The 21,201-nt window shown below is 41.6% G+C and overlaps 2 protein-coding genes across 4 annotated transcripts in view; both read right to left on the reverse strand.

Moving 5' to 3' along the window:
* The window catches only part of specc1 (sperm antigen with calponin homology and coiled-coil domains 1), a 192,076-nt gene extending 188,968 nt beyond the window's left edge, over window positions 1-3,108 (reverse strand). The window contains exon 1 of one of the 2 annotated variants that reach the window (XM_036215275.1): window positions 2,534-3,108. The gene's annotated coding sequence lies outside the window, so the exon portion shown is untranslated. The remainder of the gene's footprint in view (window positions 1-2,533) is intronic. The other variant, XM_036215272.1, reaches the window with a different exon arrangement.
* Window positions 3,109-11,823: 8,715 nt separating this feature from the next.
* Window positions 11,824-15,260, reverse strand: LOC112143003 (14-3-3 protein gamma-1). 2 transcript variants are annotated; one of them, XM_036215269.1, is made up of 3 exons: window positions 14,955-15,260; window positions 14,280-14,408; window positions 11,824-13,901 (listed from the first exon to the last, which is right to left on the reverse strand). In XM_036215269.1, exons 2-3 carry the CDS (start codon window positions 14,379-14,381, stop codon window positions 13,245-13,247), a joined length of 759 nt encoding a protein of 252 aa, XP_036071162.1. In that variant the 5' UTR covers window positions 14,382-14,408; window positions 14,955-15,260; the 3' UTR covers window positions 11,824-13,244. The 2 variants fall into 2 exon arrangements, with proteins under 2 accessions (XP_036071162.1, XP_024122493.1); XM_024266725.2 differs by lacking the exon at window positions 14,280-14,408 and having other exon boundaries at window positions 14,955-15,256.
* Window positions 15,261-21,201: the final 5,941 nt, after the last annotated feature.

Here is a 21,201-nt window from a genome sequence, read left to right on the forward strand (position 1 = left end):
TTTTTTTTTTTTCACTGTTTGGTTGTAGCTTATAAATTCTAAGTTGCATATCATACAGAATTGTACAGCTCCTCCATAAAAATCACCAACCAAAGTCTCGTCTTCAACTTTAAAATAATTAAATTTTTTTTATGAAAAAAATAATTAAAATAATTTTACGAACACATGTTAGTGTTTGATTATATTTATTTTTAGACTAGACTTGAGCTCCCTCTTTCTTATTTCCTATTAAGACACGTTGAAAAAAGGACTTCTTTTTATCGATTAATGTTTACATTCAAGATTCTATTTTATGTTTCGACTTCCGATAAAGTGAGCACCGCCACTTCTTGTTGTCCACTTAAAGCACTGCATCTAGTAAGCAATAACCGGCGGATCGCGTAATTTAACTTGAATTTATTTCAGCGATTGGAGTACGGGACTACGCAGAAAACTGTCCAGAAAAATATATTTGAACATAGAAAATGATGGGTGTCACAGAACAGAGGCGATCGTGAATCCAGATAACCCCCCACCTCCTCGATGATGTCTGTTACCTGTCCACTTCTGATCATCCTTGGTAAAATGTTCATAGAACATTAGAATATTGCTCAATATGAAGAGTTTTTTTTTTTTTCTTCAGAACCAAAAACTACGGCGACGGCGTACTTAATAATGCCGATGGGAAGTGTCACTCTGTGCATTAAAGCCAGTAGCGCGCGCTTCTGCCTTCACTGAAGAATAAACTCCTTTTCAGCCGCTTCTCGGTACGGAGAAGTGAGGGAGCACGGACACGCACGGACACGCGCACCCTCCTCCCTTCATGTCCGCGCTTCCTCTCCACGCTCCGTATTGGGCTCAGTCGCTGACGTGGGAACGCAAACGTTTGCACACTGCATTCAGGGTTATTTGGCGAGCTCCGTTCCCAGCCAGGGAGTCTCCCATGCCGCACAAAAGCGGAAACTCCGTGGGGAAAGGATCCGGTGTTAACAACGGTGCCGCAGAAGTGGACGGAGAATACATTTTTATTTAGCGAACCTAACAAAAGTTCTTCGTTTCACCAAAACAATGTTTACAGCGTGTATGTGAGTGAGGTGTCAGACAAAAACTTTCAAAACGAAGATTTCCGAGTTTCGCCATGACGAGGATTGCACCAGACCAGAGCAATGGAGCAGCGATGATGAGAGTTAGGCCCGCCCACTGAGTTTGACGGCAGAGTTTGACAGATTGCATTTGAATGGTGTGTCCACTTCCTGTTTCATGAAATGTGTCATTAAATCATGAAATAAATAAATAAATAAATATTTAAAAAATATATATATGATGAAATGTTAAAAAGTGCTTTTTAATGGCAATTTTAACAGTTTAATGCCACATTTATTTAAACATTAATTTAAACTTTTATTTATTTAATGCGGGCTGCACGGTGGCGCAAGTGGTTAGCGCTCTTGCCTCACAGCGAGAAGGCCCCGGTTCGAATCCCGGCTGGGACCTTTCTGTGTGGAGTTTGCATGTTCTCCCCGTGCATGCGTGGGTTTTCACCGGGGACTCCGGCTTCCTCCCACCGTCCAAAAACATGCTTCATAGGTTCATTGGTGACTCTAAATTGTCCCTAGGTGTGACTGTGAGAGTGAATGGGTGTGTGATTGAGGCCCTGCGACAGACTGGCGACCTGTCCAGGGTGTACCCCGCCTTCGCCCTTCAGTAGCCGGGATAGGCTCCGGCACCCCCGCAACCCCGAAAGGGACGAAGCGGTCTGGAAGATGAATGAATGAATTTATTTAATGCACTATTAAATAATTAATGACACATGTATTTATTTATTTCATATTACATTTATTTATTTCAATTTGGCTCTTTTAACCTACAAGGGACAATGAAATAAATAAATATGTCATTAAATGTTTAAATGTTCCATTTTAATATTTTAATGCCACATTTACTTCAACATGTATTTATTGATTTCAACATTTATTTATTGCCACTTTTAAATAATTAATGACACATTTATTTATTTATTTAATGGTGTATATATTTGTATCAAATTGGCTCTTTCCAGCCTCCACAGTCATAAACATGCCGGCGTGCAATAAAATGGGGCGTTTTTCACAAAACGTCATTCAAGCCCAACATCAAGGAGAAATTATGATCGACTTTAAGATGATTGTTCTCATAGACACGACAATGGAGTAAGTGGATCTGCAACAGCAGAGTCCTGTAGATCATGATCCAGCGGCGGTCGCTGCGAAATGAATGACATGTCGAGTCCTCTGAACGGGACCCGGCGTCCCAAACGAGCACCATCGAACCAGGACGTTCAGCCCACGTTTGTCCTCGGATGAATGGAATGATAGATTTCTCGTTCAAAAACCGTCTGATTTTAAAGCGTCAGTGAACAAACGAACCGGCCGCCAGCATTCACGAGCAGAGCGCCCGTTATGACCGACACAGACTCCATCATAAAGTTTACATCCTTGAACGAAACAAGCGGACGAAACAGGAAACCGTGTCTACCCGCGGTAACCCGAGTGTTGCTTTTCTGCCTTCATCTTACCGGATCAGTCACGCGGAGAAACGGTCTCGGTTAGCTCCGGATGCTGCCGCCGCCTCGCGTGCTCCGCTCCTTCAGACACATCTGTGTTGGCACTGGAAGGTAGGTGTGCGCGTCCGACGGGTTTGCTGCAGTGCGCGAATGGATTTCTGGGAAATGAAGTTCAGTGAGTTACTTGGTTGATCAACACATAAATAAGCTAATTTGTACAACAAAATTTCAATTTGTGTAAAAAAAAAAATTAATGAAAGTGAACAATGTCTTTTTTATTTTTAAATGTCATGTCCAGAGCTGATTTTTGAGCCTACCTTAAGGGCACAGTGACAACAAATTACCCGTCATTGTTTTAATTGTGTAAGCTTGAACATAGGTTTAAAATCAACCTTTTATATTTAAAATGTTGTGATATTTATCAATAAAAATGCAATTTAAGTTTTTTGTTGTTGTTGTTGTTTGTTCGTTTTTTTGACCAGCTTCCTATTCAATCATTTGTTGAACCCATCCGCCTTATTGGAGAGTTAATCAATGAAGATCAAACTGCCTTTGTAACGGGCAGACAAACTCAGGACATGATGTACACAAAAGGAAGGTACATGTACACGGCCGAAACCCTGTCTACAGCAGTGGACAAAGAGGAAAAGGAGGACAGCGGAAAAGGTACAGACAAACAAGCATATGTGGACATCATTATGACATCTCTGCCTGTAACTGCTGACCGAACAGAACAAAAACGAACAGTGACAAATTCAGATGAAACCATGAAAGAACTGAAAGCAACATTCTCAAAGGATGGCCTGAAAACAAAAGAATGCCTTTTAAAAATACAAGACTTCTGGAACTGCAGTGCACAGCTCTCAGTGGCGGATGACATGGTGTTAAAAGGATGCAAGTTTGTCATTCCAACTTCTCTGCGGAAGCAGATGCTTCAAAAGATACACGGAGGTCACCTTGGAGACGTCAAGTGGAAACGTAGAGCAAGAGACGTAATGTACTGGCCAAGGATCAACAGGACATCAGCCAAACGACAGCTTCATGGGAACTTTGCTGCACTTACAGGCCAAAACAACAAGCAGAGCCGCTGACGCCTCATCCAGTGCCACACAGTCCTTATTACAAAGTTGGAACTGATCTTTTTGACTGTAATGACAAAAGTTACTTGGTTGTAACAGATTACTTCTCAAAATATCCTGAAGTCAGAGTGCTGCAGTCAACATCAAGTAAAGCAGTGATCAGTTACCTGAAGTGTGTGTTTGCCAGACACGGTGTTCCTTGTCAACTGTTTTCAGACAATGGACCGCAGAAACTGCACAGATCTTCAGCTTCAGCCAACGAGTGAAGATGCTGCAGTTATGGATACAAGCCAGCAGGACTTTACAGTGCCGTTTGACCTAACCACCAACGGGCAAGATCAAGTGGAAAATGGTCTGACAGCAGGATCTGCCTCATTTACTGATGTGAGACTTCACAGCTCGCCCAAGTCTCCAACTGTGAAAAGACTATCAAGACCTAAGAGACATGTTCAGATAAAGAGGCTAATTGAGACTTGCTGAAATTTTTATGGGGGTGTGAAAAATGCTTATATGAACCTTTTTACAGGTAAATTGAAGTGAATACACCTTATCTTAAAGGGAAAGTTGTTTTTCTTTAGCCAGCATCCCATGCGCGAGGTCACATGTTCAGTGCACTGCAGGTAGCAAGCACACAGATGAGTTATTCATGCACAGTGTAGCAGTATGAAGACTGTTCAATTAAAAAAGTCTGTTTAAGACAAAAATTTTGCTTACTTGAAGATAAGCAAGACAACTGTTACTTCCAGGTTCGGTAGATGGAACATAAACGACTCAATCAAGTGTTTAAGTTACAAGAAAACCTAGTTTATTCCCACTAAACCACTAACAAACTGGGGAGGGGAAAGAACTGCTGAGTCAGGCATGAGCAGTTTCTGCTGGTGTGGCTGCCGGCCATGGGAATAGAGAGAGAAGGAGGAGCCAAAATGGGCCTTTTAAATCCTCCACCATCAGGGTGTTTGGAGCAGGCTGGAAAACCTGGAGCTGGAAGGAAAAACTGAAAGAAAAAAAAGGTTCACATAACATCCCCTCCCATAAACATGTTGGTCACCAACATGCAACATTTTTTTTTCGCTACTCATGACCTTGAGAGGGCATCCGCGAGGACATTGTCACGTCCTCTAACATGGCGGATGTCCAAAACGAAGCCTTGCAAAAACTGGCACCACCACATCAGACGTTGATTGGAATTCTTCATGCGCTGCAGGGCATCCAGTGGATTGTGATCCGTGTACACCACTACTGTTTGGGTGGAAGAAACATAGACCTCAAAGTGCTCAAGAGCCAGAATAAGTGCAAGGGCTTCTTTTGCAATGGTTGAGTACCGGAGTTGAAAGCGGTTAAACTTTCGGGAGAAGTAGCAAACTGGATGCTCAACTCCCGATTGTTCTTGAAGGAGGACAGCTCCAGCACCAACCTCACTGGCATCCACTGCAAGTTTGAATGGCAGATTAAAGTCTGGGGCAACAAGAACAGGTGCACACGGCATCAGCAATTTCAGGCCATCTGACAGGCCTCGAACCACTCAAAGGGGACCTTAGGGCTGAGCAATTTGGTTAGAGGAGCAACAACAATAGCAACATTTTTACAGAAGCCCCTATAATAACCGGCCATGCCGAGAAAGCGCCTATGGTCACGTCTCGTGCGGGGAATGCAACAGTCCACGATGGCCTCAATCTTGGCTTGGACAGATGCGTCCACAACCAACCACCTTTCCCAAATAGGTGACTGTAGCTTGTCCAAACACACACTTAGCAAGGTTCAGTGTCAGATTAGCCTCAGTCAACCTGAAAAAAACATCAATGAGTTGTGAAAAGTGATCACGCCAACAAGTAGTGTTAATTGCGTTGACGAAAAATTTTCGTCATCGTCTTCGTCAACGACATTTTTCACCCAACGAAACGAAAACGAAACAAAAACTCCCGCCCAGACACGAGAACTTTAACTAAATTGTTAGACATTTTCGTCAACGAATAAAAATGAAACGAAAATGCTCTTCGAAGACGACATCCAATTATAGCGACTCCTGATGAAGGAGGGCGGGAGCCAATGCAGAGCGATCCAATCAGAACACAGAGCCCTGCAGCCCGCCTGGGAAGACGCTAATTCAATGAATTGTGATCTGTGATATAGGTGAAAAATGTCTACTCCAGGTAGAAAAAGAAGAGTACATGTAGGGACAAATGTTATATTTAACGTGACCCTCAACAAGACGTTGTGTGGAGCGACCATCACAGGCAAAAACACAAGAAAACCTGAAGCGACGTTTGCAGACAAGCCAGCCTGAAATCCATGCAAAGGTAAACATACAAACACGATTATTTCCAGTGTATTGGTCTGAATCAGAATTCTCCCCCTAATGTCAGTAATGCGTTTTTGTTTTAGCATGACGTTTGTAAAGCTATAAACCAATGTTTTTGTGCATTTCCGAGCGCTAGCAGTCCCGCTGCTTCTTCAGATCCACAAGCAGTCACCGGTTTAATCTCCTACTCCACCACGTTACGTGGCAACAGCGCCATATTTTGGCTGGCGGTGGTACTTAACAGTACTCCACACACATGCTCACACGTGTCCTGGACAGCTTGCTCCCTACTAGTAGGGTTGGGCACCGAAGTTCGGTTCCAAGTAGGAACCGTTATGATTTGCGTGGTTCTACCGAAACCGAAAGATGCGGCTGCAAACGGTGCCGGATTTCGGTTCCAAAGTTCATTGAAGTTTCATTTGTCTGTGGACATGTCAATCACTTGTACTCCCTTCTGATTCTTTACGATTCAGCCTATCTATTTACTTTCTTGTGTTCGTGGGCGGGCTCATAAAAAACTGCCGAGATGGTCGGCTTCCGCAACGTCGGTGGGCGGGACTTTCGCTGTGAATAGTGGAGTTTTCGCAATTTTTAAACAACGCTGGAGCCCCATCCCAAAATGAAACAATGAATCGTTTCCTCCTTGTTGGGCTGCTAATAGCAGAAAGCTCGGCTCGGCTCCGCCCACCACCACAGCGGGTCGTCATCATCTGCTGCGCTTTGCAGTTGTGTGATTGACATTTATCTTCCGCCTTATTTTATTGAAATAAAATATTGCTTTTGCCCAAAAACAACTGCAAATAAATCCCACGTTCCTGATTTAATTTAATAAAATGTCAGGCTAAAATTTCAAGGACGTTTAAGTTTATTTAAGACGGAGTTTTATATTAGTGTAGCGGACTGAGTTCTGCTGGGTAACTGTATGGGTGCATTCTGGATTCCAGGGTTCAGTGAATGCACCAGTAGGAGACGCTGATTGGCCCTTGTTCTGTCACTCAGCCTGTTGTCGGGGGGTTTGGACTGGTTGGGCGCAGCTATTGGCTGAATAGGAAAAAGAGGGTGGGCTGTGCAGGCGCGAGGGAATGAGAATGTTTTGGGGGAAGCGCTCTCCCCTGTTGGTTCGGTTCTGAAGTTGCTGCAAGTTGTACGGCGTTGGTTACGGCCGACAGTAACCAGAATAAAGAGCATTAAAAAGCTTTGGAGTTTCGGTGCATCAGTCTGGGGGGACGCTACATTATGCTTTATATTACGTGCGCACAGCTGCACGGCAGGAGGGAGTCTGCGCTTGTTTGAAGCCGTTCTGCTTTGGGTTTAGGAAGATAAAGGCATTATTTTTTTATTACTGAAGTACCGCAATAAGCACCGAAAGGGAACCGAAACCGAAACAAAAGAACCGCGGTAGAACCGGAACCGCATCAGAACCCATCGGTGCCCAACCCTACCTACTAGTGAATGTTTTTTTATGCATTTTTACACTTGACTACCTCCTCAATACAAGTTTTTTTTGTTAAGACATTTATAATAAGACTGATGTTATTTACACATATTTACATGTGATCAGTACAGAATATGATGAAAATTTATGTTTTGTCCACATGTAACACGTGCAGCCAAGGTCCCATTGCTGCATTTTAAGTTTCTCCAAGGTTGGATTTATTTTGTTGGCCGCACGTATTTAAAATTAAACTTAAAGTCCCATTAACTTTCACACTCCGAAATGTGTGAAATGTGTTCTCCACATTTGACCCATCCCCTGGTGGAGCCGAGAGCTGCAGAGACAGCAGCACTCAGGAAACATTTACTTGTTTAACCTTAACCATAACCATAATCATAACCTTAACCCATTTCCTCTGGGTCAGTGCAATTAAGAAAAAAGTTTATCACTGGCCGCACGTTTTTTTAAAATTACATACAAATAGACACTTTCTTATTGGAAATGGGATGGAATTATAATTATTTTTTTCTTTTAATATGTTTTAAGTTGAAGCTGAATTTCCAGAAATGACAAGTTTGGAAAGCAAAGTGAAGTAAAATGTTTTTTTCAAATTAGTAAAATCTTTGCGTGTTATTCATATGATCATACTTAGTAAATTTAATTAAAACGCTTTACCTTTATTTATATTTTTGTCGACTAAATGTCTACTGTAATTTAGTTGACTAAAATTTGACTAAAATTAATAGAATCAACATGACTAAATTGCGACTAAAACTAAACCCTATATTAGTCAAAAGACTATGACTAAAACTAAATTAAAATTCTCCGTCAAAATTAACACTGCCAACAAGAACTGCAAACAATGTTATCCAAGTAAGCTTCAAAACCTGGTACATCCCTTAGCACTGTGTTTATTAGCCGTTGAAATGTTGCTGGTGCATTTCTCATGCCATAAGCCATCACGTTGTACTGACAAAAATCTTCAGGGGTAACAAAGGCTGAAATCTCACATGCTCTTGGGGTCAAAGGAATCTGCCAATAACCTTTAAGAAGGTCAAGTTTAGTAACAAAAATGGCAGAACCCATATGGTCAATACAGTCATCCAAGTGGGGCAAAGGAAAACACTCTGGCTTAGTGACCGAATGAACCTTCCGAAAATCTGTACAAAATCGAGGTGACTTATCAGATTTTTCCACCAGAAGAATCTATGGCTGAGACAGGAAGACCATGGGTTGAATGTCTAGACCTAGTTAAAATGTACATGAGACTGACTCCCAGAGGTGGGCAAGGGTTGACACCCTTTGAGATCATTTATGGGAGACGTTTTGTTGTGCCCATTCTGTCAGATGTGAAGGAGAAGTCCACGGACCCTCCCACATTGGCAGAATGGATGAGAGAATTATTGCAAAATAAAGAAGTGTCGAGACCAAATAATCTGCCAGATATTCCTTGTTCCCCCCAGGTGGAGCTGTTGCAGCCAGGTGACCAGATCCTGATCAAAGTGATAAAGAGAAAAACCTGGGCTGCACCCCGCTGGGAAGGACCATATACTGTCCTGCTGACTACCTCTACAGCGGTCAAGATAGCTGAGAGAGCCACCTGGATTCATCAAAGCCATTGCAAAAAGCTGGTACCTCTGAAGGAGGGGTAGGAGTGTAAGTCGCCCGGTATCAAAACCTTTGGGTGCTGAAGAAACCAACTGATCTCCTACTCCTGAGTCCTTACAACAGGTCACAAAACCCAGAGCAATGCTGACTCATAGAGTTGCTCTCAGCTCCTGACACCGCTCATCTGCCTAAGAATCGGTGAGGCCACCTGTTTGTCCCCCTGCGAAGGGGGTGCCAAAGCCTCAGTAGCTGGACCCAAGCTGGCTGAAGCTGTCCACGAGCAACTTGCAGCCATATCCCTTATGGCTTGTCAAGACCGCATCGCCATTGACATGGTCCTGGCTGAGAGAGGCGGAGTCTGTGTTCTCTTTGGAGCTGAGTGTTGTACGTTCATTCCAAACAACACGGCTCCAGAAGTTAGCCTCACTTGCGCTGTTGAAGGTCTGCGTAGCCTGACTAACAAGATGAAAGAACATTCAGGTGTTGACACTTCCATGTGGGACAGCTGGTTGAACATGTTTGGGGCGTACAAGACCCCGTTTCTCTTCTAATTTGGTCTCTATTGCTGTTTTCACTGACATTCTCTCACCTGCAGGTGTTGCCTTATTCCCTGTATCCAGAGTCTCATCCAACGCCTCATTGTCAAAACCACTGAGGAACCCAACAGCCAGCCATGATTAATCTCCTGGCAGCTGAAGGTGGTTCATCTGGTGATGACTCTGAGGAGGAAGACGAAGAATATGCTGCTTAAAATGCTCGCTATCATGTGGCTTAAAAATGCTCACCATTACGTTGCTTAAAAATGAAGGAAAGGGGTGTTTTTCGTCTGTCAGGGACTGGACCTGGTAAGGGGCACGGCATTTAAAATGACCCCCCTCACATACTCACACAAATACTTTTTTTATGTCCTTGGATAGCACAAGGGATAAGCATTCATCGTGCACTTCACTTGAGTTTTAATCTACCACCAGGACAGTCCAACATTAGCTGGGAAGGTTCCAGCTGGGGTTTTATCTTCAAGCTTTCATAAGTCTCCAAAGAAATGATGCTGGTATTGGCTCTGCTGTCTAATTTGAACGTCACATCACAACCCTGAAGCTTTGCCGTCACAGGCCACGGCGTATTGGAGTCTTGTACATTAACTGATCCCAGGAAAAAAAATCTGTGGCTCACTCTGCTCAGCTGACACATCTCTAAAGCACATAACTGCACAATCCCCCTTTTTGCTGCATTTATGGCACTCTGCACGTCGAGCAGGACAAACATTTTTAAAATGCTGTTTACCGCATCGGGAACACTTTGCCTTTGCTGTTCTTTCAGTATTTGTGTGGTAATGCTCCTTTTGTCCACTACGCGTCTGCTTGTCGCTGTTGCCATTCCTGAGAAGCCTTCATGTCCCGCGGAGAAACCCCGTTTCTGCGCACGAAGCGTGCTGCGCTCCGCTCTGCTCTGTGATCTGTCCTTTGATCTGCTCCGACTGTCTAGCGCGAGCGCACGCTTCATCCAGTGTTAAGTCTGGCATGAGTTGCAGACGTTGTGAAAGTTCTTTATCCAGCACGCCAATAACAAGCCTGTCTCGAATGTCTTCATCTTTTGTTGCGCCGAAGTCACAATTTTCGTATCGGATGTATCCCTCCGCACTTTCACCGTGTTTCTGCATCCTCTGGTAAAATGTTGCCCTCTCGTTGATCAAATTAACTTTTGGGACGAAGTATTTGTCTATAGACAAATACTTCGTCCCAAAAGGTCCGGCCAGAGCTCTGGACGGCTGAAGTCAAAACTTTCTGGCAGCTTGAACGTTGCCATAACTTCTGACACCGTGTATAGTGAATGAATCACACGCAGACATTCCGTGAAGTTCAACTGTTCGTTTATTCCTCGCATGAGTCTCCTCACAATCTCCGCGTCACCTTACACCTGGTGTGTTGCTCCGCAAAACTAGTTCCTTACAACTACTCAACACATTACATGGCCAAAATAAAATTTTACCTGCATTTGGCGGGTGTTGATTTAGAGTCCTGCCCGTACGCAGTGCCGGACCGTACGAGCTGTCTTCTAGCCCTGGTCACAAATAGATTCTCACCTCCTTGTACTATGAGCCGTGTTGTAATGCTGAAGCGCCCCCACCCTCGGTAGTCTTGTTTTATTTTAATCAGTGGCTGGAATCCAGGGTGATTTTGATGAACGCGCTTTACTTACGTAATCGTGGTTAAAAACAAATAAAATTTCAGACCAGAAAAGTCATACAGAAAACATTTTAAACTGCAACATTTTTAAGACTAAGATATCAAAATTGAGGATTTTTAAAAGCTTTTTAAGACCTTACTTCCACATTTTCAATTTCAAGGCTTTTTAAGACTATTGAAGACCACGCAGGAACCCTGAGGTTAATTGTTACACCCCTAATTATGACTGTCTGCAGTCATTTTTAGCAAAAGCATAATAGCTGAACAAAGCAGAGTATTATTACTAGAAAAGAATGGAAAATGTCTCATCAGTTTATGAAAAAAACCTGTTAAGAGGAGATAAAAATATTTCATACATTTTGAGATGGAACTAGCCCGTTTTGATTTCTTTCTAGGTTTTTCTTTTTGAAACATTTAGCCCTCAAATCATCAACATCGTATCTGTATTATATTTCCAGTTTGGTTCCATACTGACAATGCAGTGTGAACCAAACCAAATCCAGATTTTCTGCATTTCCTACCTGATGGAGCCTATTCTTGAGTGAGAATGCCTTAAGAACAACGTTATTCAAAAAGTCTGGATGAATGGATCAAATTTGATCAAACCTCTTTTTTTCTCTCTAAGGCCAAATAGGATGTTTTCAGAAGTTTCCTGCTGTGCTGCAGCTTTCACCAAAAAACTCATGTCACCATAGTGATGTCCGTAACATTATTTATTGTTAACAATCACTGTTTTGGTATAGCGTACTTCAGCGAATGGAGTAAAGAAAACACAGATTAAAAAAGATCTAGCTAACAACTGCATTTAGGAAGAAATTAATAAAAAATAATTTGGTTAAGGTAAAATAACTCAATGTTCATATGAATACATAACATCTACAGAATAAGTTAATAAATTGAGCTAGATAAATAGACAACTTTATTAATCCATTTGGGACGTGCCCGCAGGGAAATTAAAGAGAAATTAAAGCTACTGTATAAATACATCACCAGCATGCACAGTATTACTATGGAGAATATTGGAGCAGATTTCCTCCTTTAATTAAAGAGACAAAAAAATAAGAAGGTGCATTTCCTCCATAGAGAAGATGATAATCATTCCACAATCCTCCAATCTACTAGTACAGCTTCCACCTTAAAAATGTGGATGTGCTCCGATTATATTAAACTTTGTTTATTCTTCTACGTGGTTTAGGCTCCACTTCTTTCAGTTGTTTTGCCACGGCAGAACCCCTTTCAGTCACCACAATTGAATACTCTAGATGGTTTATTAATATTTTGCCATAAAGATTTTTCCAATTAACACCAGGAGCAAATAGAAATAGTTACAGTAAAGACAATACTGACAATAAGAATCAGGTGTCCAAAAACAGTTAATTTAATTAAGAAAGCACATCAGCACATGAGAGAGACGAGCTGCACTAAGTTTACTTCATTAGTTTGTATCTTAGTTACAATATGCCAGACTGAGTGTGATACACACAGGACACAAAGCAAACACAAACCAGGTTTTCTTCAACCACAGACGTTATTTGCCGTTCACCCGTTAGCCATGGCTGTCCGTTTAAAATCTCATAAAGGAGTCGGAAAGCTCTGCTAGCCTGTCTTCGTCGCTGCATGCTGCCTGCTCTTCTTCTCTGTCCTTCCCTTCTCTCCCTCTAAGCAAAGCCGGGATATTCAAAGTTACACAGATTTTTTTTCACTGCTCAAGCATGAAAACAGAAATTTGGACTTCTCCTGTTGCTGAGTGCATTAAGACAGCTCAGCCTCATCTGCTTGATAAGACCAGTCTGTGCCAGTGTGAAGGTACTGTTACTCTGACATTCACGCTGTGATGGACAACCAACCTCTTGCTTAAAAATTTTGGCAAATGCTGCGGAGGCCATCAAAGAGGTTTCATTCTGTTTTTTTTTCCTTTATATTGTTTGTTTTTCCAAACTAAACTTCCTCCAACGTTAAATTTGTGAAAAAATAAAGAACAGCAGTCACATCGGTACCGCCAGCTGGTCGCCAATGTTCCCCCACCCCGCCCTCCCTTTATTTTAAATTAAAAACTTTTTAACTATTGGTGTAATTTTGGCGTCATTTGTGAGCATGTGTGTTGGTGTTGGCTTCTTTAGTTGTTGCCCTCTCCGCCCTCGTCGTCCTGCTGGTCACTTGTCCACAGCGTCAAGTTGTCTCGTAGCAGCTGCATGATGAGAGTGGAGTCTTTGTAGGAGTCCTCATTGAGGGTGTCCAGCTCAGCAATGGCGTCATCAAAGGCGGTCTTTGCCAGGTGGCACGCCTGCTCAGGGGCGTTCTGGATCTCGTAGTAGAAGACTGAGTAGTTGAGCGCCAGCCCCAGGCGGATGGGATGGGTGGGCTGCATGTGTTCCTTGCTGATCTCGTGGGCCTCGCTGTACGACTTCTCGGAGGACTCCACCACCGAGGCTCTCTTCTCCCCCGTCGCCACCTCGGCCAGGTAGCGGTAGTAGTCGCCCTTCATCTTCAGGTAGAACACCTTGCTCTCGTGCTGCGTCTCGTTGCAGTTCTTGATCAGGAAGTTGTCAAGGAGGTTAAGGACGTCTTGACACACTGTCTCCAGCTCTTTCTCGATCTTTTCCCGATAGGCACGCACCATCTCGATCTTCTTCTCATTGCCATCGGCTGACGTTTTTTGCTCAATGCTGGAGATGACGCGCCAGGAGGAACGCCTTGCTCCGACCACGTTTTTGTAAGCCACGGAGAGAAGGTTCCTCTCCTCGTTGGATAGTGATTCATTCAACTCTGTGACCTAAGCAATGGGGAGACAATAAAGCTGTTATCAGAAAAAATGTCCACTCAGCAGCAAACATATTTAACTTAATACATCCAAAATAATCCTCAGAGGTCTGTAGAAACCAAATGTACAAAAAGCTGCTCTGAAAAGACAAAGAGCATCCAGAGCGATAAGCTCCACCCCAGCTGACTATATAACTATTCAGTCAAGCCACGAATCGATTCACAGTCATAAAGTCACGATTTTGATTTTTTTTTCCTATTTGTTTTCCAACACAATGAATTAAAGGTATTTTAAGACCAAATATGTTTTCTGTTTTCCTACTAACAGAAAGGATTCAGTACAAATAAACAATTATACATGATACTGAAATGATCACAAATTCTTTCATACTCTGTTCATGTTGTGCTCCACGTGTGATGGACTGCTCCACACCCGCGCCCGCTCAGCGCAGCTCCCCCCAGCCACTGCACAGACACTCACCCACACTCGCATTCAGCGCAAATGAGCGTTCACGTGCAGCTTGCATAGGAAAAAGTACAGAGAGCTAATAAGAGTTAATATAAATGAGAACGGCTCCCATGAAGGAGTCAGAAGGGAAACAGTCGTGAATGACTCATGACTGTGGTCACGGTAGATTGGTCAAAGTTGCAGTCAAGCTCTTTTACCCCACTTGAAGGGGAAGGCATCAAATGGAGGAAATACTAGTAGGACTCCACTCATGACTCAGGATTCAATTACTTGTCTTCCACTTTTTTATTTGGATTTTCTTCTCATTTCAAAATGGTGATTTTTCCAATTACAGTTACTGATTATTGTTGTGAGCAACCAAGCAAGGTAAAAAAAATGTGTACACAGATATAAATATGAGTATTTTTTCATTTCATAATTAAATAACAAATAACTATAAATAGTTAAATTACACAAAATTACATCAAACAAAGAAATTAGAAACAGAAAGTAATTAAACAGTATGGATTTACAAACAATTCACAACCAAAACGCGCATTTGAAACAAAAAGCTGATCAGAAGACCGCCCTGTTTATTTCCACATTTCCGCATCTTACCCGCTGCCAGCTCCACTTTTGTTTAGATGCCTTGGAAAGTCTCATGTTTGATGAATTGTATTTATTTATCTTTCTTTTTTCTTTACATGTGTGAAGGTTAACAATCTGTCAGTGGACAAAGTAAGGTTTTTCTTGCAAGATGTTTATTTTACGGGGTTTTTTTGTGAGTTTCTTTTTTTGTAAAAAGTTGATTGAACTGGTACAGTTTCTTCAAAAACAAAAATAACATGGGCCCAACTGAAAATGTAACTAAATTAAACAAACAAAGAAGACTAAACTGAACAGGCCTGACCAGACTCTTCTCCACAGACACAATGGGGAAGCTTGTATAGACAGGGGCAAACCATAATGGACACATGAGGGAGGGGAGAAACAAACCAACTACAAATTATAACAAATAAATCTGAGACTGCAAAAACAGAACAAATACAAACTAAACACATCTAAATAATCAAAATAGTTTTCAAAGAATAAACTAAATATTTTACTTTCAAATAAGCAAAAATAAAGTCCAGTAGGAGTGTTGGGAATCCCTGCAGTCTTGCCAGTGGAATGTCCCAAACTCCTCTGCTGATCATGGTGGATGTGGCTCACCTGAGGTGGAACTCAAACAAAAGTCAATGAACTGTATTTTTCACTTAAAATAAATCAAATGTGTGCACCAATTATCAACTTATTTTAAGTAAACAAAGTAAATGTTTTAAAGAAAAAGAAAATACTAACACCTATGGGGTGGTTGGAGGCTCAACCACCACAACATGCAAGTTTTGACCCAACAGTTGTGATGAAAATATAAAGTTGTAGGGTGAGGAGCAAATCTCAATTTTGTTTAAATTGGCGTTAATAGTTGCAATTGCAACATCTTAAAATCCTGGAGGGAATGAGTTAAGAGAAACTTTTAAATCTGAAGGATCTGCAACAATTTCCCAGGAGGGAAGAGCAGATGAAGAACACACAGCCCCACAGGCTTGCTCGCACGCGAGCCTCTATAGTGAAACGTCATCTGCTCTGCATTTCTAAATTTAGGCACAGGCCGAGACAAACTGATTCTCTTATTTTCTGCATCGATGAACATGTTGATGAGTTTGAATATTTTGTTTTACTGATTCACAAAGAATCGTTGTTATTTGATTTTATTTATTTATTTAACCATTATTTAACCATGAAAAAAATCCCATTGAGATCCATTGATCTCCTTTTCAAGGGAGTCCTGGTCAAGAGGCAAAAATACACACACCCAACAGGTCATAGAATTAAAACATGCTAAAAGTAAATAAATATGATGAAATAAAACAACAGTAACAGTAATTAAAAACAGTTACAGATGAGTGATTTTGTTTCCAGGTCCTTCATTATAACATTAAACTGAGGCAAAGTTGTGAGCTTTGAAAGCTGGATTGTTTTTTGGAGAAAGTTCCAGTCTGTAGGTGCCCTGTACTGAAAAACCATCTTTCCTTTAATTGTACGAACACTCGGGACAGACAGCAAGTACACGCTCCGAGACCGGAGAGCATAAGGTCCATCTAATCTGTGCTGCAGAGTCACACTCAAATATGACGGAAGAAGTCTGAGGAGTCCCTTGTATATAAATTTGTGCCAGTGTGTAGTCCTACCAACGGCTAAAGCAGGCCAACCACCACGAGAATACAATTCACAGTGATGAGTTTGAGCGCCACAATTTGTTACAAAACGTAAAGAGGCATGAAAGACCGAATCCAATGAGCGCAAAGCCTTAGCTGGGGCATGTGTATAAAACATCCCCATAATCTAAAACAGGCAGAAATGTTGCAGCTACAAGTCTTTCTCTCGCATGAAAAGAAAAACAGAGCTTGTTTCTGAAGTAGAAACTCTGTTATAGGTGCAGCTTTTTCACAAGAGAATCGACATACGGCTTAAAAGACAATGAACCATTAAAAATCCCAAATATTTAAAAGTATTTACAACTTCAATAACTGAGACATCTGGAGCAAATATAGGGGAGATGTCTGTTTGTCTTTTTGGTTGGAAAATAACATAACTTTAGTTTTATTTGGGTTTAAAGAAAGACTCAATTCAGTGAAATTGTGACAAGCAGCTGTAAATGCTAACTGTAATTTCGTTATGGCTTCAGTGAGTGAAGCTGCAAAAGAATATAAAATCATGTCATCGGCATAAAAATGATAACTTGCATAACTTACATTTTGTCCTATGTTATTAATATATATTGTAAAAAGGTAAGTGACAGAACATCAGAAAGCTGGTCCTTCCATTGAACTCTCTGGGTTCTTTCAGAGAGATAATTGGAGATCCAGCCAACCGCTTGCTTTGAGAGTCCAGTATTTTCTAACCTGTTCTTTAAAATCAGATGGTCGACAGAATCAAATGGTCTATAAAAATAAAGGCACTTTTCTGTTTTTTATCAGAAGCAGAATACAACTTTTAATGCTGCCTTTATGATACTATGTTTCTTTCTATATCCTGATTGAAAGTCAGATAAACAGTATGTACCTGTAGAAAGTCCTTTAATTTGCTTGTTGATCAGACTCAGAAATGGGTCTGTAGTTGTTCAATGCAGTCGGGTCACCTCCTTTTAAAAGGAATAGTCCAAGTTGACAAGGTTAGATTAAAAATATGTGTGAGTGGTTCCGCAATCTGATCTGCAGCAACTTTCAGAAAATATGGATCTAAGAGATCTGGTCCGTGTGACTTTTTAGTGTCAAGGTTTTTTAGCTCCTTGCGTATCTCCTCAATATTGAAAGGTTGAAAATAAAAAGAGGGTTGCACAGAAGATAGGGGAAAATTCTGTGTGGCAGGGTTTATGGCTGGGTCCATGAATGATCCAGCTGATATAAAGAACTCGTTAAAACAATTCAACATTTTGTCTCTATCTCTGACAAGTATGGATTTGTCAATGACATAAGCTGGCAAAGACTCTACTTTATCATTTGTAGATAAAGTTTTTATGACTTTCCAAAAGCGTTTTGGATCATTTAGGCTTTCTGTTGTTAAGGACAAATAATATTCTGCCTTAGCTTTTTTAATTAATGATGAACATTTGTTTCTTAACATCCTGAAGATAAGCCAGTCATCTTGCTGATCTGATGATCTTGCTTTTGCCCAAGCTTTGTTACGCTCTCTAAGAACATTTGAAAGTTCGGAAGAAAACCATGGATTGTCCCTTGCTTTTATTCTAAATTTTCGAAATGTGCATGTTTGTTGACAATCTCAACAAAATTTTCATAAAAATACTTCCATGCTAATTCAACGTCTGGAATTAAACCAAGTCTATACCAATTGCAATTTAAAAGATCAAGAAGAAATCCTGTCTCGTTAAAATGTTTAAAATCTCTTTTTATAATGATCCTTGGTTTTTGTTTGATAATTTTAGTACATCTAGCGGCCGCTACAACACAGTGATCACTCAGATCATTGCAAAATACCCCAGTGACACTATATTTGTGAGGGGCATTCGTTAAAATAAGGTCAGTTAGTGTAGACTTTTTATAACATTTAGAATTTGGACGTGTGGGGGTGATGATGAGTTGAGTCAAGTTAAATAGATCACATAGAGTTTTAAACTCGTCAGAAAGCCAGTCCCAGTTTAAATCTCCTACCAAAACAAATTCACTATAATTGAAATCAAGCAAAAGTTGTTGTAAAGACTGCAATGAGCTTAGAAGAGCAGATGGTGGTCTATAGCACGCTGCTATGTTTAAATAAGTGTTAGTAGAAATTTCTATTTTCAGCGCCAAATATTCCAGCTGTTTATGAAGAGAAGTTGCATTAATAACTTCAGCATGTAAAGAGGATTTTACAAAAACTGCCACAACACCTCCTTTGATGGATGCTCAATCACAACGATACACATTGAAACCATTAATGGAGATTTCATCATTTGAGACAGATCTTTCAAGCCATGTTTCAGAGAGAACAATAATATCAGCCCCAGTTGAATTAATCCAGATTTTTACAGTAACTATTTTGGGCAATAGACTGCGCACATTGAGATGAATAATTCTAAGATCAGATTCAGATTTAAAATCCGATGGCAGCTGTATTTCTGGTCCAGGATTTGTCTGCACATTTCCCGATATTAACAAGAGCAAGAGTATTAGAAACCTTCTCTTTGTGTTGTTTTGATTTTGAGTAAGTGGAGTTTTGTACAGTACAGTTTTTTCATTAATCACAAAACAACTTTTCAATATGAATAGATAAAAAATGACTTAATATGGAAAAAAGGCAAGGGAATTGTATATGCATATAACTACTGTTGAAGTAAAATGTAGGTTGCCGATTTCCAAAGATTTGAGTTGTTGAAGTGGACTTTAAAAAATCATTGCTAAAAAGCTTCCTAGAGTTCGTGATGACCATGCAATAATTATTGTTACAGACAAAAGTAAAGAAGAGAAAAAATGTCAAATACCCTCCAATCATTTTGATTACCAATGCAGGTTGAGGTAAAAACCAGTTGTGGTGGAGGCTAACAAAGCCGGCCGAAGTTGGAGGTCAAGCTGGTGGTGGAGGCTAGCAGTGCAAGCTGAAGCTGGAGGTCAGGCTGGTGGTAGAGGCTAGCAGTGCAAGCTGAAGCTGGAGGTCAGGCTGGTGGTGGAGGCTAGCAGAGCAGGAAGAAGTTGAAGGTCAGGCTGGTGGTAGAGGCTAGCAGTGCAAGCTGAAGCTGGAGGTCAGGCTGGTGGTGGAGGCTAGCAGTGCAAGCTGAAGCTGGAGGTCAGGCTGGTGGTGGAGGCTAGCAGAGCAGGAAGAAGTTGGAGGTCAGGCTGGTGGTGGAGGCTAGCAGAGCCGGTCGAAGTTGGAGGTCAGGCGGGTGGTGGAGGCTAGCAGAGCCGGTCGAAGTTGGAGGTCAGGCTGGTGGTGGAGGCTAGCAGAGCAGGCCGAAGTTGGAGGTCAGGCTGGCGGTGGAGGCTAGCAGAGCAGGCCGAAGTTGGAGGTCAGGCTGGTGGTGGAGGCTAGCAGTGCAAGCTGAAGCTGGAGGTCAGGCTGGTGTTGGAGGCTAGCAGAGCAGGCCGAAGTTGGAGGTCAGGCTGGTGGTGGAGGCTAGCAAAGCAAGGTAAATGCTGGTATAGCCAAAAGCTAGACCAGTATGATGGTACCAGCTTAGCAGAGCAAACCAAGGCAAGAATCCAGGCTGCCTCCGACTGGTGGTAGAAGCTAGCAGCACTGCTCAATGCCAGGATTTAGCCTGGTAGTGGAAGCTTGCTTTTTCCGTTTTAGGTAACCGTTTTCAAGCTGGTATTTCTTATAAAGCTTTAAAGGTTCTTTTTTAATTGTCTTTTTACAGCTACTTAGACAATAAAATGGGTAAAACACTTTAAAATTATTATAAAACAATATGTTAATTTAGCACGACATGTGTTTGACACTTATATGCAAACGTATCCAGTAGGGATGCAACAACTTACATTCCCCATGATTCAGTTCAATGGTGTAACAAGACAGTTTTGTTTTAAACCAAGAATTGTGGTATCCCCAGAAGCTGGTGTTGCATGTCCAAAATGTCTCTAATCAGATCAAAGATCAGATTAGAATGGAACTGTGCACATGGACCCTGAATAACTTTAGCCGATTGTAACAAATATTTACCTATGCCACATGTTTGATCAAAATAAATCATTCCGAAATGTGTGGAATTATTTAAACTACAGGAAACAGCCATAAAAGAAGAAGTAGTGAGTTCCATGTAGACAAACAGCTGCAGCATAGATTGAGATGATATTCTGAGTGTGCTTTTATTATCATTTTTATTTTTTGGTGACTATTCGCAATACAATTTCTAAATACATGCTGCAGAAGAAGGGTTAAAGTTAAACATTTAGCCTCGGATGCACTTAAAAAACAAGTGGGCAATGCAGCGATGTGCATCTTGGCTGCATGTGCAAATAACATCAGCTTTTCTTTTGTCTGGACATGAACAGTAACACAAATTCCCATGTTTGCAGTTTCAGAAGACTGTTTGGAGCATGAAGCGGGATTTCTGCATTCAAAAGCCAACTCTGCCAGCTCACACCCTACCCCAAAGCCATTTAGAGAAACAGTTCTCCTGGGAGACATCCTGGGAAATGTCTGCTGGATTCCTGAGCAGCTCGCTCAGGCAGAGCAGCCGAACGGACTGCGCCCCTAAGTTTTGTCTGAAGCGCACACCGTAACAAAGCAGCAGCCCCTGCTCCCGGACGCAAAGCTACAAGTCTAACTGTAAACACACCCATCAGAATCAAAATCGCATCGCATCAAAATTTCCTTCTGATGGAGATAG

Source organism: Oryzias melastigma, linkage group LG14 (genome assembly GCF_002922805.2).
Source record: "Oryzias melastigma strain HK-1 linkage group LG14, ASM292280v2, whole genome shotgun sequence".
Taxonomy (NCBI): Eukaryota; Metazoa; Chordata; class Actinopteri; order Beloniformes; family Adrianichthyidae; genus Oryzias; species Oryzias melastigma.